The 16,462-nt window shown below is 37.6% G+C and overlaps 1 protein-coding gene and 2 pseudogenes across 1 annotated transcript; 1 reads left to right on the forward strand and 2 right to left on the reverse strand.

Moving 5' to 3' along the window:
- Positions 1 to 604: 604 nt before the first annotated feature.
- LOC102023179 lies at positions 605 to 1,619 on the reverse strand (annotated as a pseudogene).
- Positions 1,620 to 9,222: 7,603 nt separating this feature from the next.
- On the forward strand, positions 9,223 to 10,094 carry LOC102023508 (annotated as a pseudogene).
- A 2,990-nt stretch (positions 10,095 to 13,084) lies between these two features.
- Positions 13,085 to 14,023, reverse strand: LOC102008966 (olfactory receptor 1030-like). Its single transcript, XM_005407972.1, has one exon. It carries the CDS (start codon positions 14,021 to 14,023, stop codon positions 13,085 to 13,087), a length of 939 nt encoding a protein of 312 aa, XP_005408029.1.
- Positions 14,024 to 16,462: the final 2,439 nt, after the last annotated feature.

A 16,462-nucleotide genomic window follows, 5' to 3' on the forward strand; every position in this document is an offset into this window, starting at 1 on the left:
TATATTCTCACAAGAGAAATTTGAATAAACAATAAATACATGTATGGAATGCATGTAGGAGCAGCTATTCATATATTAATATGGTTAAAATGGAAAATATAATGTATTAACCAGTTATGGGGTATAGAAATGAAAGAGTAGAGGAAAGATGTCACATGGACAGGAGGTTTACTCATAATAAACACAAAATCCTCTAGAGGAAAAATGCCATTTCCATCAACACTTTATGTATGAAAGTTCCACACACCAGTGATATCTATTGAAAGATATATTTTAATGCAATTATCTGACAAATACTCAAAAGATTTTCATTGCTAATTTTTTTGCATAAAGGCAATATTGATGAACTTTGGGGAAATAGTTTTGGGGTTATTAAGGACTGCAACAATCTAATAAATTTTCATCTCCATAGCATTTCATAATTCTGTCTTTTCTAACTTGGGACCAGTGTGAACACTGTGAATGGAATCACCAGCTCTTTAAGATTTTAGAGTAACAAGAATACATCTGATCTTGTCTTTCAATCTCTATGATTAAAAAAAATTCATTGACTTGGCAACCATAAATCCGAGCTAAGAATAACACACATAGTTCCATATGTAAGTCATTTGTTAATTGACAATGCACATGAATTCCTTTGAAAACAAGGCTCTCTTACATACCCGGGACTATGTCTCCTCTACTTATCAAACAATTCCTTTCGGATCACTTTCTTTATGGCTACTTTAACATCTTTATTCCTCAGGCTATAGATCAGAGGGTTTAGCATTGGACTCACAAAGATATAAAACACAGCTACAATTTTACCCTGTTCCACAGATGCCTCAGAAGGGGGCCTCAGGTGCATGCAGAACAGTGACCCATAAAAGATGGTGACGGCCGTCAGATGAGACCCGCAGGTGGAGAAGGCCTTGCGCCTGCCCTCAGCAGAGCGCATGCGCAGGATGGCCGCGAAGATGAACACATAGGACACCAAGATGATGCTGAGAGAGCAGGTGAGGTTGGACCCGGCCACCACAAACATGGCGGTTTCTTTGACATACGTGTCAGAGCAGGCGAGGACCATGAGCGGGGGGGTCAACACAGTAGAAGTGATTGATCTCATTGGGTCCACAGAAGGTCAGACGGAGCATCAGGATGGTTTGTGCCAAGCCATTTGCAAAGCCATAGAGGTAAGAAGCAGCGACAAGAGAGACACACACACATCTGGATATCTTGCTGCCGTATAGCAAGGGCTGGCAGATGGCCACGTAGCGGTCGTAAGCCATCACTGCAAGTATATAATACTCTGTGATCACAAATGCAATGAAAAAGTTGAATTGAATCATACAGTCGACAAAGGAAATGGTTTTCCTCTCGGATAAGAAATTCACCAGCATCTGAGGAGCAACTGTAGTGGCGTAACAGAGATCTACAAAGGCGAGGTGGCTGAGGAAGAAGTACATCGGGGTGTGCAGTTTCGAGTCACTGCTGATTAAGAAAATCATGGTCACATTCCCAATTACGGTGATAAGGTAGATGACTAAGAAGACCACAAACAGGACAGGCTGCAGGTCTTCTCGGTCTGTGAGTCCCAGCAGAATGAACTCAGTTACCACGGAGTAGTTTTGCTTTATCATTCCATTTCCCTAGCTTTGAGTAAGGCCTAGAGAAAAGGAAATGAAAATGGATCTCCTTAGAAACATAAAGACAATCATATTTTTAAATGGCTTTCTGCCAGTCTTTTTTGCAACTCTTTATATCTGAAAATATTTTCTCTTTTTGCAAATCTCTCATTTCGTATGTGTACTCTTTCCTTGAACATATGGGTTCAACCTCTCCTTTGTTTTAAAATCCTATATTTTTAACACATTCTTTTGTTTGTGTTAGATGAAGTATCAGCTATGGACATTCGTCTTTGCTTTTTCTAGGTTAATGAATTCTGGGAAGTGAAATTGATAGTGTGTATATCATTATAGAACTAGTCCTCTTATTAGTGGGAACCTAAGTCATTTTTCTTGATGTTCCCTTACTGTGTAATCTGTTTTCATTTTCCCCACTTCAGGTGCTTCAGGAGACCCTCACCCAGCCAAGTCTTTCCTAAGTGTTGAGACCCATTTCAAGATTATATTTGCTTCACATATTTTTTGCCTAAGTGAACAAATAATGCAGGCATAACAAAAATAACTCGTAACTATTTCTATTTGTAGCAGGCGTACACACCCATGCATTGCACATGCAGTATACATGACTACAAATACACTGACAAGAATAACTTCATGATGGATCAGTGTTTAAGGGACATATAATGTAATATAAGATCCAGGTGGGTGACAGCTGAGGGCAATCATGACAAAAAGATTGAAAGAAGATTCTTTGGAACATAATGAACTTCTTCATTACAGTTGTTTCAAATGTTTTTGAAAAATGCTGTAGCATAAATGCAGTAAAGTCCTTCACACCTAAAATATAAGTTCTTTAGGGCATGGTGAAATAATACTCATGTTAAGCAGATGGCTGATGCACAATTAAGATGCCATAGATTGCATCTGCCAACGTTTGGGCAGAAGAAAACTGATCACAGAGACCGTCATGGAAAGACAACATTCTCCTTTGGTGACATACATCCCCTTATGATGATGTGATCTGACCCTTTTTGCTCTGACTCTGCTGTAATACATACAGTATTAATGATGGGACCAGATCAATCTCATGCACTTTTTTATGTAAATTGAGCATTCAAGAATTCTTGTGCAGTGAATTGTATCATTACACACATGAGTCTTTAGAATTAAACTACAGTAGCAAAATGTGAAATAAGTCATTTGACTTAGTGAAATTCTAAGAAAATTCATATTTTCTTAAGCCTGTAAGGCAAAACTGAATTTCCTGCAAAGATTTTAAGCCATTGCATTTCGCCTCAGCAAGGGTCTCCTCAGCATGTAGTTCAGTCTAAAGAAGAAAAACATGCTCCTTTATGAAAATATTTTTAGTTAACTTTAAATAAGTAACACAGTTTATAAACCAGAGGTTGCCAATCCTCATTCTGGGCCATATAGAAATTACATGAAGCAATGATTACAATTGTAGAGTAACATTGTGGAGATAAAGATAAATTAGTACCATACCTTATTTTGCTTCTCCTTTTGTGAATTCAGGGGGATTACCCATTGTTAATTATTGAATCAGAGTGTAACAATTACTGGGAGTTTGCAGTCCATCTTTCTGGGTAGAAATCCTACTACTTCTAGTTTAAAGCAAAGAAAAAATCCTCTGTGTCTTAATTTTCTCATTCATGAAATTTGTTTCATTGTCAAAGCTGCTTCCATGACAGGAAGTCAATTTAGGGACATCTTTTCAAATATGTCTATGTATTTAGCCAGCACTCAAAAATATGTAGATACCAATATTGTGGTGAAAGATGCAGGTGTGCTGTAAAACAATGTTACCTATGAAAGCATGAGCTCCTTAGGGACAGGGACTGTACCTATTGCATGATCACAGACCTAACAACGTCTAAATGAGTGCTTTCCTATTTGGAAGCAGTCGGTGGCTCTTGATGGTGGTAATGCTTGCTTTGGTGTAACTCCCTTCCCTGTACGTAACACTACTCCAGTGAACATTTATTCATCATACACTACAGAGGAAACAGTAGTATTTTAATAGAGGCATTTAGTAATTCCCCCGATTAAGACTGAGCTCAATCAACCTTCATTGATTAAAATATTTATTTCTAGACTCCATAATTTAAAAGGAATATATTTTTTCCTACCTGGGAAGGGGACGAGACTTCACAATGACACCCTCTACACCACAAACACGTAGCATTTATAACAGGTTTGTTTCACAGAGACCAAATCCCCATGGTTCAATTATTTTCTGCAGAAAGTTATTTACGTGAGGAACCATCCCAGTCTCCATATTCTGAAAATGTTGAAATCAGTGAGGAAATGAGTTTTTTTTCTCCACTGTCATGAAGGAATCAGAATCCCCCAAAATGATGAAATAATAGGACACATAATTTATTCCAATTTGTGATGAGGGTCTCAATGTATTTTTTCTTAGGCAAATATGAGGGTTTTTTTTTTTTTCATTTTACAATCTGCAAAATAGAATAGCATCTATGATGGGGAGGATGTTTTGGAATCTGAAAGATATTAGAAGCCAAGTATTTAAGAATGAGATCTTCCATGAATTTGAACATTTAACTTTACCTTTGTTAATATAAATAATCCAGAGCTATAAGAGAGTGCTAAAGTTTTAATATAGGGAAATTCCCTTTGCCAATATATTCCATACAGTTGTAGATGCATTACCTATTATTTCTCTCTCTTTTTCTTTGTCTTTATTTCTTTGTCTGTCTTTCTTTTTTTCTTTCTTTCTTCCTTTCTTTCTTTGTTTTGTCCAGCTAGCGTTATGGGCATCAAGATCGCCCCTTTGATAGTTATTTAAAGTGGACTTTAGCCAAAGAAAGAAACCAGCCAAAGGTCAGAGCTGAGCGTGAGAGAGACCTGGCTCTGCTTCTTCCTCATTCTGTCCCTGTCTCGGTAGGAACGTGCTACCGTGATCGCTTTCCGACCGAGCACGAGGCTCCCAACAGTGATCTAAACACCCAGTGTCTGTAAAACATGTTATGTATTACAGAATGTTGAGGACAAACAGGACCCTGTGGAAAGATGAGAGGGTTCCTCGGGGGGACACAGTTCCTGAGCGGCAGAGAATGTGGGAAGAGAGTTCCAGAGACAGGACCGGCAGCCAGGGAAGGCCAAGCCAATAGGGGAGAGGTTGAAAAACTGAGGCCATGGTCAGGACACTGGAGTCTCAGTGAACAGAAGCCATAGCTTGGTGGGATTTTCTTGCCAAATGAGAAGGTATTCATATGACTCTAAAGGTGTCTTTGTTATGTTTAAAGTTACAATTAACAGTCCTTATGAAAGTATGCCAGCTACACACCCCTAGGACCTGGAGGCCCACTTCTAAATCGCACTTTCCTGCCTGGAACCCCTGGGTGGCCTCAAGGAGGCTGAGATGTCGTGATTTTTGCACATAAAAACACTAAACAAAGAGTCCCGGTGACAAGCTGGTCAGGTCTCCCTGCACTGGAGGTTCGCTTACCTGAGGCCTTTTTACTTTCACTTTACAGTGAATGCTGTTTTCTGCTTTCACTGTACCATAAACACTTCTGCTCAGCCCTCTTTTGACTCTCTGCCTTATAATTCTTTCTGGGGTGAGAGAAGAACCCACCCTCCAGATGGTAACACTCCCATTGCTCCATCAGGCTTTAGGGGAAAAGATTTTACCGCCATTAGCCTAAAGTGGTTCAAATTCCTGGAATGATATCGGTAATCTTGCTTGTACTTTCAATTTTTTCATTACAGTCCCCTTGGCTAAGCCATCTGAGCAGAATTTGGTTTTATGCTCTCTCTCATTGAGGTCAGAGAAGTGCAAAGCTGTTATTTAACAAACACAGTGGTGCCTCAGTTCACGAAGTTAATTCACGCCAGGATTCTAAGGAAGACGGACCACAGTCATGTTCCCACGTGGAGTTCACAAACAGAGGCAAACTTTTGCTGAACGCTTCTGTTTGCAAAACAAATCCTTAGCACATAAAAGCATTAGGGAACCAAGGTACTATTGTATTACAGTGGAGGTGATCAGAGTCATAATATGGATTTTTTTGTCCTTATTAAAGCTGAGGGATGGTTCTGGGTCTTAAAATTGCTACTCATTTCTACAAATGTCTGACTCTCATTCTATTGATTCTTTTATTGATTCACTCAGCAACAGGATGAGAGAATGACCAAGCAACATTATCAAAACTAAATTTAGCTGTAACACTGTAGTAATTATAATCTGTGGTACACCTTTGTATCCCTCATTGTTTGAGAGGCAGTGCAAAAGAAAGCTGATTCCATAGTCCCTTCAAGTTTCAACAACGGGAAACCCAGAAGTTTCCCAAATCTTTAACAAAACATTAAGATGATGATAATGGTAATTGCTGCTATGTCCACGAAAACATTTATTGAATAACTAATGTGTCACTCTTGCTATGCATGTATAGCTGTCATATGACATATCTATCTCCTGGGAAGCTCCCAGAAGTGATATAGCTGAGTCAAATGAAAAGTCTATTTTCAGATTTTGAGGAACCTCCAGTCTAATTCCCAAAGCCATTATACTAGTTTATATTCCTATGAATGATATAAAGCATTTTCTTCACAGCCTGACCAGGATTTATAGTTTTTGGAGTTTTCAGTGTTGTTCAATATGCATTTCCCTAACAACCAAAAATACTGATCATTTTTTGATGTGCTTAATGGCCATTCACACTTCTTTTGAGGACTGTCTACTCAGATTTCAGTTGATTATGTCTATTTGTTTGAGTTCTTCATATACTATAGATATTAGTCCTCTGTTTGGAGACCAGCTGGCAAAGGGACAGAGGAGAGTGATGCTAAATAAAATATATGGACACATTCTCCCTCCAGATCTGATGGAAACAGCCATTTTTTATACACCTATTCCATTAGAGTGGAACTAATCTAATTCTTAATTTATAAAGCTTTTTCAGTAGGATTTATTGCAATTTATATATTAATATATATTTGAAAATATTTGAATAAATAGATGTGGTCAATAGATAAATATTTTATGACAAATTTATGAAGATAAATCTGTCATCAAGATTTTCAAAAAAAGAGGAGTTCTATTTTAAGAGATCAGCAAATTAGGCATATCACTTTTTTTTTTGGTTTTTCTCTGGTACCGGGAACCGAACTCACGACCTTGCGCTTGCCAGGCAGGCGCTTTGCCACTGAGCTAAATCCCCAGCCCCCTAGGCATATCACTTTAACAATACTATAAGACCTTTCATTCCACTGATATATTTAAACTATGAAGTATTATTTTCAAAATGTTATTATTATTTATTTGAAGTGTCAGATAAAACAGAAAAATCAGGACAACCATCTACTCCCTCAGTGTGAGAAAAAACATGGCAGATGTCCACATTTCAAATTTTGTGTGGAGATTAAAATACAAATTGATAATGGTATAAAGCTTTATCTCATTGTCTAACTTTTCAAAGCACAATATAACATGTGGAGACATAAAAACATAAGAATATTTCTCCTGTGTTAGTCAGGCTATACCTTGATACGTTTTTATTGGATTGACCTTGAAATTTATTTGAACTGGACAGGTAGGCTAATGAAAGCAACTCTGGCTTCCTTCTGCCCTTACATGATCAATGTCAGACTGTGTTCCCAAGTTCCTACTGTAGTGCCAACTTTCATTTGAAATTAACAATTTTGTGAAACATCAGTTTCATAGATGATCTTGGTTCTCAGACCTATCTCAGACTCTAAGCATAGTGATGACTTTTACTGCTTGGTTCACATTGGTGCCAGCATAAACCTATGAGGCCCTCACCACAAAGTGCCCTTGTCTCTGACTTCTCCATCCTACTAGACATGACATCATATTTCTGCTTCACAATTATGTTCCTCCCTCGAGCCTCTCACCTAGCACAGCTTCTCACCTTTGACTGTCACTAGATGATTTCACCTTCATGTGCATAGAGAAAAGCAAGATTTCTGATAGGTGCACATTCAGGTTTATTATAATGAAAATGCAAAACATCTACTCCTGTTTGTCATATATGAAGGTCCCATGCATACATGTACCAACCTGTTTACAGAAAAGCTATGTAGAAATTTTGAACTCTGAAGAGAATCCAGCTCCTCAAACATCAAATTAAGGTTATGCTCTTGAGGAATAAAGAATATTTTAATTAGGCATTTAGAAGTATTTCTAAACTTCTCAAGGGAAAAAATAAAATGCTCAGGGAACTACATGAAAATACATTATAAATCTCCCCACTTTTTACATAATATGTGGTTACAGGTAAATTATTTGCTGCATTTGATAACTAAAAATATTTCTTGCACTGTGAGCACATTTATAACTTCTCCAATGGGAAATATTTTCCTTTTTGTATACATATGATTATATTTCTTTAATTTGACTAAGAACCTATTATTACATGTAAAGTCTTCTGATGAATACAGATGAGGAATGCCTAAATAAACATTGCCCATAGGGTTTAATACTTCAGAAATACTTTTGCTGTTCATATTATACTTTCAAAGAATGCAAGGATAGTAGATCAGGCTGGTGCATGAACCAGATTTTAAACATCAGTGCTTTTTAAAAGAAATATTACATTAATAGGGTAAAGATACAAAATAATGAAAAGCAAAACATCCAGAGATCCCCATGTTGCTTGTTGACATGCAAATCCCCCTTCTACAAAGGATTGCAGCCAGCTTCATTTAACTACACAGTCCTTGTCTTCTAAAATGGTATGTAGAGCTTTGCTTATGTATTTCATCTGCTCGCTCTACATTGCAGTGTGAGCTCAGGGAGGATGTAGCATTTCTTCAATGCAGGAACTTCATGGCCCAAACCAGAAACATTTCAGGCTTTTCCATGCACATGAATAAGGACATGGCAATATTTCCAAAGCAGAGAGAACAGTTTTTGATTTTGTATTTTTCATTCATTTATTGAGAGATAAATTTCAGAACTTCATTGTTCACTGAAAGAAACTAGAAAGACAACATCAGGTTTTACATGGAATGTATTAGTGATTATTCACCTTTTATTCTGGGCCTGGAATAGTATGTCATAGCAGAAAGAACCATGCAAAGCAAACATACATTTGTTTACCTGCGTAAAGGATGTTAATGACTTGATAATATAAATTTCTTATTTTCTTACATTTAACATTTTTCCCAAACAGATTGAGGAAAATACTAACTATAGATTGCTATAAGACAGACATAATTAGGAAGATGAAAGATGATTTTATATTTGCATATAATCACGCAAGTATTGGTGAAAAAGAAACAAGAAATGATATATCTATGTCTGTGTTTGAGACAAAGACGAGGTAGATGGAGGAGAGATTTAGGTAAAAAAATTTTGTCTAGAAACTTGGAGGCATGTATAGAGAAAAAAAAAAACCTACAGATAAATACACAAGTTAGTGAATAAAAGATCCCCTGGGATGAATGCAGAATCTACACAAAATGGATTTTCACATCCTCTGTCACACTCAGGTTTCAAAGAATAAGCAAATGTCCTCCCTAACCACACCCTAGTGATGGATTTCATTCTCCCACTCACAGACTGCTGTGTCCACGAAAACATTTTTTGAATAACTAATGTGTCACTCTTGCTATGCATGTAGTGCTATGCACTACAAACGACCCCGCGCTGGAGAAGGTGCTGCTCGCGGTGTTCCTGCTGGTCTACCTGATCACGCTGGCAGGAAATCTGTGCATGATCCTGCTCATCCGCACCACTCCCCACCTCCAGACCCCCATGTACTTCTTCCTGGGCCACCTCTCCTTTGTGGACATTTGCTACTCCTCCAACGTTACTCCGAACATGCTGCACAACCTCCTCTCTGATCAGAAGACCATTTCCCTGGCAGGCTGCTTCACGCAGTGCTTTCTCTTCATCGCCCTGGTCATTGCCAAGCTTTACATGCGGGCGTGCATGGCCCTGGATCGCTATGTGGCCATTTGCAGCCCTCTGCACTACAGTAGCAGGATGTCCAGGCGCGTCTGCGTCTCGTTAGTCAGCTTCCCTTACCTGTTCGGCTTCGTGAATGGGCTGTCTCAGGCCCTGCTGACTTTTCACTTGTCCTTCTGTGGCTCCCTGGAAATCAATCACTTCTACTGCGCCGACCCTCCGCTGTTAGTGTTGACCTTGTTCTGATGCCCGGGTCAAAGAGATGGCGATGTTCGTTGTTGCTGCCTTCACCCTGTCCAGCTCTCTCTTGGTCATTCTTCTGTCCTACATTTTCATTTTTGCAGCCATCCCGAAGATTCGTTCTGCAGAAGGCAGGTGCAAAGCCTTTTCTACTTGTGGCTCCCACCTGACCACGGTGGCCGTACTTTATGGTACTCTTGTGCATGCTTTTTTTTTATTTTTACAGGTCTGAGTCCATCTCTAAGCTCTTGACCTATACCCTGAGGAATAAGGATGTGATCAGCGCCATACACCACATGGTCAAGGTAAATATCTTTCAGAAATTTGCATTTTAGCCTAAGCTTGTCATCACTGAGTACACTGATGACATACTGAATCCCTAGCAATACAACTACTATTCCAGTGTCTGACTTTTATCTTGAAGTCTCACAACCCAACTTTGTTCATTACTTTGCACTAGTGTCTTCAACATAATTCTTTCCTTTTCGATTCCAAAAATGTTTCACTTGCCATTAACAATGTTTACACCCACTAAATTTTTTCTACAACATTGATGTAGAGGAATGCATCAACACAAAACTTTTTTAGTGTGATGTCTACTATCACCCCAATGCTAGATACAAGCAACTCAACATTTGAAAATGAGTGACCACCTTCACTGCCAAAGAAAAACGATGTGGACACTTGTGATGTCCATGCAATATACAAAAATATAAAAATGCATTTCTTGCAGGTAAAAATAATGAACTCAGAGAAATTAACTTTTTCAAAAACCATCAAGGGACTAGATTTTATATCTAAACATAAAATTTTAGCTACTTCAGGGATGCTCTGAAAAGACTCCAATGCGTAGGAATTTATTAACATATAATTAGTAATTATATTAACTATATTTCAAACAATTATAAAAATGTATAAATGTGAAAAATGTGTACACACAAATATTTAATACAGAGAAGACAAAGGTGATATTATAAACGACTGTAGTTTTAAGGCAAAAAGATGAGTTTGGGTACCAGGTTCACAAAAAAGAGAAACATATGCCACAGAGGGGTTGAATATATTTATATTGCATATAATACTAAATGAATTGTCCTTAGCAAAAAATTTATGGCACAACTACAAAAGAAATAGAAAAGGTAAAATAATTCAAATGAAAGTGCACATGGAATATGAACATACAGCAGGAAAAGAGAAATCTTGGATTAGTGTGGATATATCCACAAACACTTAACCTCACTCAAAATACCCAAGCATAAAGAGCAAGTGAAAATTTACTTTGGATCCATAAAACTGGGAAATGTCTCAAAAGTCTGAGGGTCTTAATGTAGGGAGAAGTGTACAGTAAAGAGAACACAATGACACTGTTGGTAGAAGTGGAGAAACTTTAAAAATAGAGTAAATTCAGGTGTCAATACACAGTAAATTAATTAATTGATATATGATCATTTATATTTTAATTTATTTTGCAAATATTCAACCTAACTTTTACAAGCAATACTGACATATTTCTGGTATACACAGTAAATTTTAAATTGCTCATTTCTTACAACCCCCAAAATAACAGACCTATATAGAAGAAAATATTTCACTGGAAAATTGTTTTAAATTACTCAAGAAAAATTTTTGCTAGGTTGTGATTTATCATATATTGCCATATTTATTTACTGGCATAGACTATGTCACTGAAAATTGTTGCCGTGTGGTCACCTAATTCATTGGGGATAAATCTAGTGATAATAGTAAAACCAAAAATCATAGATGGTACATAGGAGAACAATACTGATGTAACTATATATGGATAAGAATCATTAAAATAATAGCATAATTTTATGCAGAAAATTGAGAAAAACAGAATCAGCTAAGGATGACTCAGCTGTTTAATGTCTGATTGTCTGAGAAACCTGGGACAAATGTGACATTGTGTTAACATGTAATAATGATTACTTTGTGCTGATAACGAGGCTTTCCATTATATTCTATTTTCTCCCATTTGGTGAAAATAGTTCATTACAAAGTCTAACAAGTTAAAACTTCATACTAATTTAATAATGTAGGTAATATCAAATCAATCAGATGCAGAAAACAATTTAATTTCCAAAGAGAAATAATGAAACAATGCATGAAAGATGTATTTAAACTACATAAAAGTGATATTTCTTAACACTTCAAAATATATGATGATAAATGAGGTAAAATATAAACATATTTACGTGTAAGCATATACATATTTGACAAGATAAGATTTATATCTTTAAGAAAGATTATAAAAATTAATTTTAAAAATATATATCAAGTGATAAAGTAGGCAAAGTACTGAATGTTAATTTGTCACAAGATAAACATGAATAAGCAATATAAAGGTGTTAGTAAATTTACAAATACATATGTCTATACATGGCTAAAATAGCAAATAAATTTATGTATTTAAAAATACAGGATATCCTAATGAATGAGTGGAGGAAAGGTTACGTATGGGTGGGAAAGCCGTACTCTTAGCAAACAAACACAAAACCACTCTGTGGTAAGTTGCATCTTTCCATGAAATACAGCATGAAAGAGAATGCCATGGGATTGGGTGTAAGGTACTCATTGGGCTCCCAGAAGGAACGGTGGGGGTGGGTATGAGGAAAAGATAGACAAGAGGCAATAGCTGGTCAGGTGGAGACAATCTCTTACCTGATGGGTAAGAGAACCTGAACAACAGTAGGGGAATTTGTTTATATGCTTAGTTAGTATCACAAGAGGCAAGGTTGCCTAGTGACTAATGACTGAATTGTCCAGGCAGGGTGTTTTTCTCAAGACTGAGTTAACTCCACTGCTTGAGGCACTGTGGCTCTGTCCTGCCCTTACCAATATGATGAATTTCCAGCTCCAGCTGCTCCCAACATTTGAGTAATATAGCAATAATCTGAGATGCACCCAAACAATGTTCATTGTTATATAATTTGAATAAGGAAAAAATACCTCCCAGGATAGCCAAGTTTCTGAAAAATAATTCAGAGTTTATTGAGGACTAATAATACATAATCAGTTGTCAGTACCATGTAATTTGTTACCAATGTGCATACTGTGGATAGAATAATCTGTTCTTTATTGATTTTACAGAGTAATACCCTGGTCTTGACTTTTAATTTATACACAGTTTTAAAAACACTCACTGATTTGGGCCTGTCATTGCAGACAAATAAGAACATATAACCGCAAATCTGTTCTGTGAGTTATTAAAGGTCACAATTAATGAGAGACAGGTATTTATCAACTAACACGTTCATTAAATTGTTAGATGAAATCGATGTTTTACATACCTGTGACCTTGTCTACCTTACTTAGCCAACCACTCCTTGTGGATAACTTTTCGTATTGCTCTTTTCACATCTTTGTTCCTCAAGCTGTAGATCAGAGGGTTTAGCATTGGACTCACAAAGATATAAAACACAGCTACAATTTTACCCTGTTCCACAGATGCCTCAGAAGGGGGCCTCAGATACATGCAGAACAGTGTCCCATAAAAGACGGTGACAGCCGTCAGATGAGACCCGCAGGTGGAGAAGGCCTTGCGCCTGCCCTCGGCAGAGCGCATGCGCAGGATGGCCGCGAAGATGAACACATAGGACACCAGGATGATGCTGAGAGAGCAGGTGAGGTTGGACCCGGCCACCACAAACATGGCGGTTTCTTTGACATACGTGTCTGAGCAGGCGAGGACCATGAGCGGGGGGTCAGCACAGTAGAAGTGATTGATCTCATTGGGTCCACAGAAGGTCAGACGGAGCATCAGGATGGTTTGTGCCAAGCCATTTGCAAAACCATAGAGGTAAGGAGCAGCGACAAGAGAGACACACACACATCTGGACATCTTGCTGCCGTAGAGCAAGGGCTGGCAGATGGCCACGTAGCGGTCATAAGCCATCACTGTGAGCATATAATAATCTGTGATCACCAGTGCAATGAAAAAGTGGAACTGGATAAAGCAACCAATGAAGGAAATGGTTTTTTTCTCGGATAGGAAATTCACCAGCATCTGAGGGGTGACATTGGTGGCGTAACAGAGATCTACAAAGGCGAGGTGGCTGAGGAAGAAGTACATCGGGGTGTGCAGTTTTGAGTCACTGCTGATTAAGAAAATCATGGTCACATTCCCAGTTACGGTGATAAGGTAGATGACTAAGAAGACCACAAACAGGACAGGCTGCAGGTCTTCTCGGTCTGTGAGTCCCAGCAGAATGAACTCAGTTACCACGGAGTAGTTTTGCTTAACCATTCTGTGTCTTCAGCTGTGAGTAAGGCCTAAAAAAAAGAAAGGAAAAATGCATCTAGCTTGTGTCATTTATTTATTGTCCCATATATGATATTTCTTCCCTTGTCTCAAATATGTAAATGTGGCATAAAATTATTAATGATTTAAATATATAATATCAATAATCACACACATATATATAGATATATATTCTGACAATCTTAAGTAGAGTTTTCATACTTAAAGACACTTTATATTTTTGCCAGTGTTGATCATATTTATGCACTTATCATTTGCTTTTAATATGGATATAAATCTTGGCTTTTAAAAAATAATGGAATCCTTTGTGTTATGCTATACTTTTTGATATGGTATCTAATGTATCAGTCATAGGACATACCTATGCTATTCACAAATGAATACGTTACAGGGAGTGAAATTGAAGAACGGTTCATATAGAACTGAGATCGCCTTTCCCAGCCCCACTTATTTTGAAGATGTTCACTCCCCCACAGTGTATGTTTGTTTTTCTGTCTGGTCCATCCTAATTGACCCTCATACCATGAAAAGTTCTTTAAATTTTAAGACTATCCCATGATGTCTGATTTTTTTAATATTTTGCCCAGGTAGAAAAATATTTGAAATATCTGGTTTTAGCTAAGAAAAATAGTATACACATATACCATAAATATACCTACACACATATTGGTGCTCTGAAATGCCCATAAGCTGTGTAGTTTAAAGAGAACCATGATGCATTCCCATGTCCTTGTGAGAAGGGGGGTTTGGGCAAATGAGAAATATTTGAGAAATGAGTCCCCAGACCATAATCTACTTTGGTAACTGCACCTCATCCTAATTCTTGCAAAGCCTTTTAAAAATTCCGGAATATAAGCTCAAAATAGTCTCTTTAAGCAGTACATGTTATTTCCTTAGTTTATCATAAATTAATATCCATGTTAACTGTAGAGCTGAGACAGTCCTTAAGATATTATGCAGCATATCTGTGTATCTCTCAACATTCGGGCAGAAGAAATGCAACCAGGAGACTCTGACGGAAAGTTTACGTCTTCCTTTTAATAGTAAATTGCAGTTGTGATAATACAATACTGACTCTTTCTGTAACTCTAAGTTAGTGATGGGAACAGGTCACAGTGCAAGCACTTTATACATTTCACAGGCAGCGGTCCACTCTCCATTGCTTTATCCCATTATGCATATGAGGACTTTGGAGACACTAAGTAAGGTTATAGGGTCCAAAATAAGTGAATAAACTCAATGAAACCCTAATTATTTTCTCCTGTTTTCTGAGTTATTACTATCCAAATGAACTTTATCACCACAGTAACCAAATTGGCAAATACTCTTTCATTACTAGGATGATATTCTTAATGTCCTTTCTTAATTGAAATGCTCATCACAATTTGAGATTATTAACGTCTCTGTTCATTTTCTGCGGTGAGGAAATAAGGCCATGCAAGCAATGGGCATTCCAGACAATTTAGCTGAGAACTTCAAAGTACCAGCTTTTCTTCGTAAGAAAAGGAACATAATACCCATTATGAGTTAAGCCGGAAAATCTCAAAGAGAATCATTTGCAAGGGACATAAGCAAGTCTGGTGGCATCCTTGAGCTTCTGCAATCCACTTTACTGAGAGGTTCTTTCATGTGAATGCTTCCGGCTGCCGTGCAGTCCCGGAAGCCACTGACCTTTAGATTAACAAGGGCAGTGTTTCCTTGGTCAGGTATAGTTCAATATAAAGCAGAAAAAAATTAGTGGAGGAACCTCCAAGTACATCTTTTAATTGTCTTCCAATAATTAATATAGACTGAAAGTGCTCATTTCTAAATCAAGGGAATAGAAATTGTATGAAACAGTGATTACAATTACAGAGTAGCAATGAGAATCCTAAAGACCACTTAATACACTCCCATATTTTTCTTCTGGTTTTCTGAATTCAATGACAGTAAGTACGCTAAGTACTGAGAACCAGAGCCCAAGGGTTCCTGGGAGTTTACAGTCCCATCCCCTGGGTAAGGACCCCCCTTCCTCTCCTTCCAAGTTTGCAACTTTGAGTAAGTTATTAAGCTCTCTGTGTCTTACTTTTCCCACTGACGGAATCTGGCTAACCATAGTAATTGCTTCCATATGAGGATGTTAATTCAGGTACATCTTTCAAAGGAAGTCTGGCCTGTCATAAGCACTTAAAAAGCTGCGGTTGCTTGTCTTATACTGAAAGACCCAGGTTTGGTTTGGAATATTATTATACTTCAAAGCACCAGCTCCGTAGGGAACAAAAATTGTATCTAAATCTACGTCCATAGATACTGGGGTTTCTTATTTGGAACCATTCAATCGCTTTTTGATGGACTTAGTGCTCTCTGCGGTCTAGCTCCCTTTGCATTATGTATAAACCACTCCAGTGTACATTTATTTATAAGTACTTTACTCTGAAAACAATA

Source organism: Chinchilla lanigera, unplaced genomic scaffold (genome assembly GCF_000276665.1).
Source record: "Chinchilla lanigera isolate Chin_1 unplaced genomic scaffold, ChiLan1.0 scaffold00110, whole genome shotgun sequence".
Classification (NCBI taxonomy): Eukaryota; Metazoa; Chordata; class Mammalia; order Rodentia; family Chinchillidae; genus Chinchilla; species Chinchilla lanigera.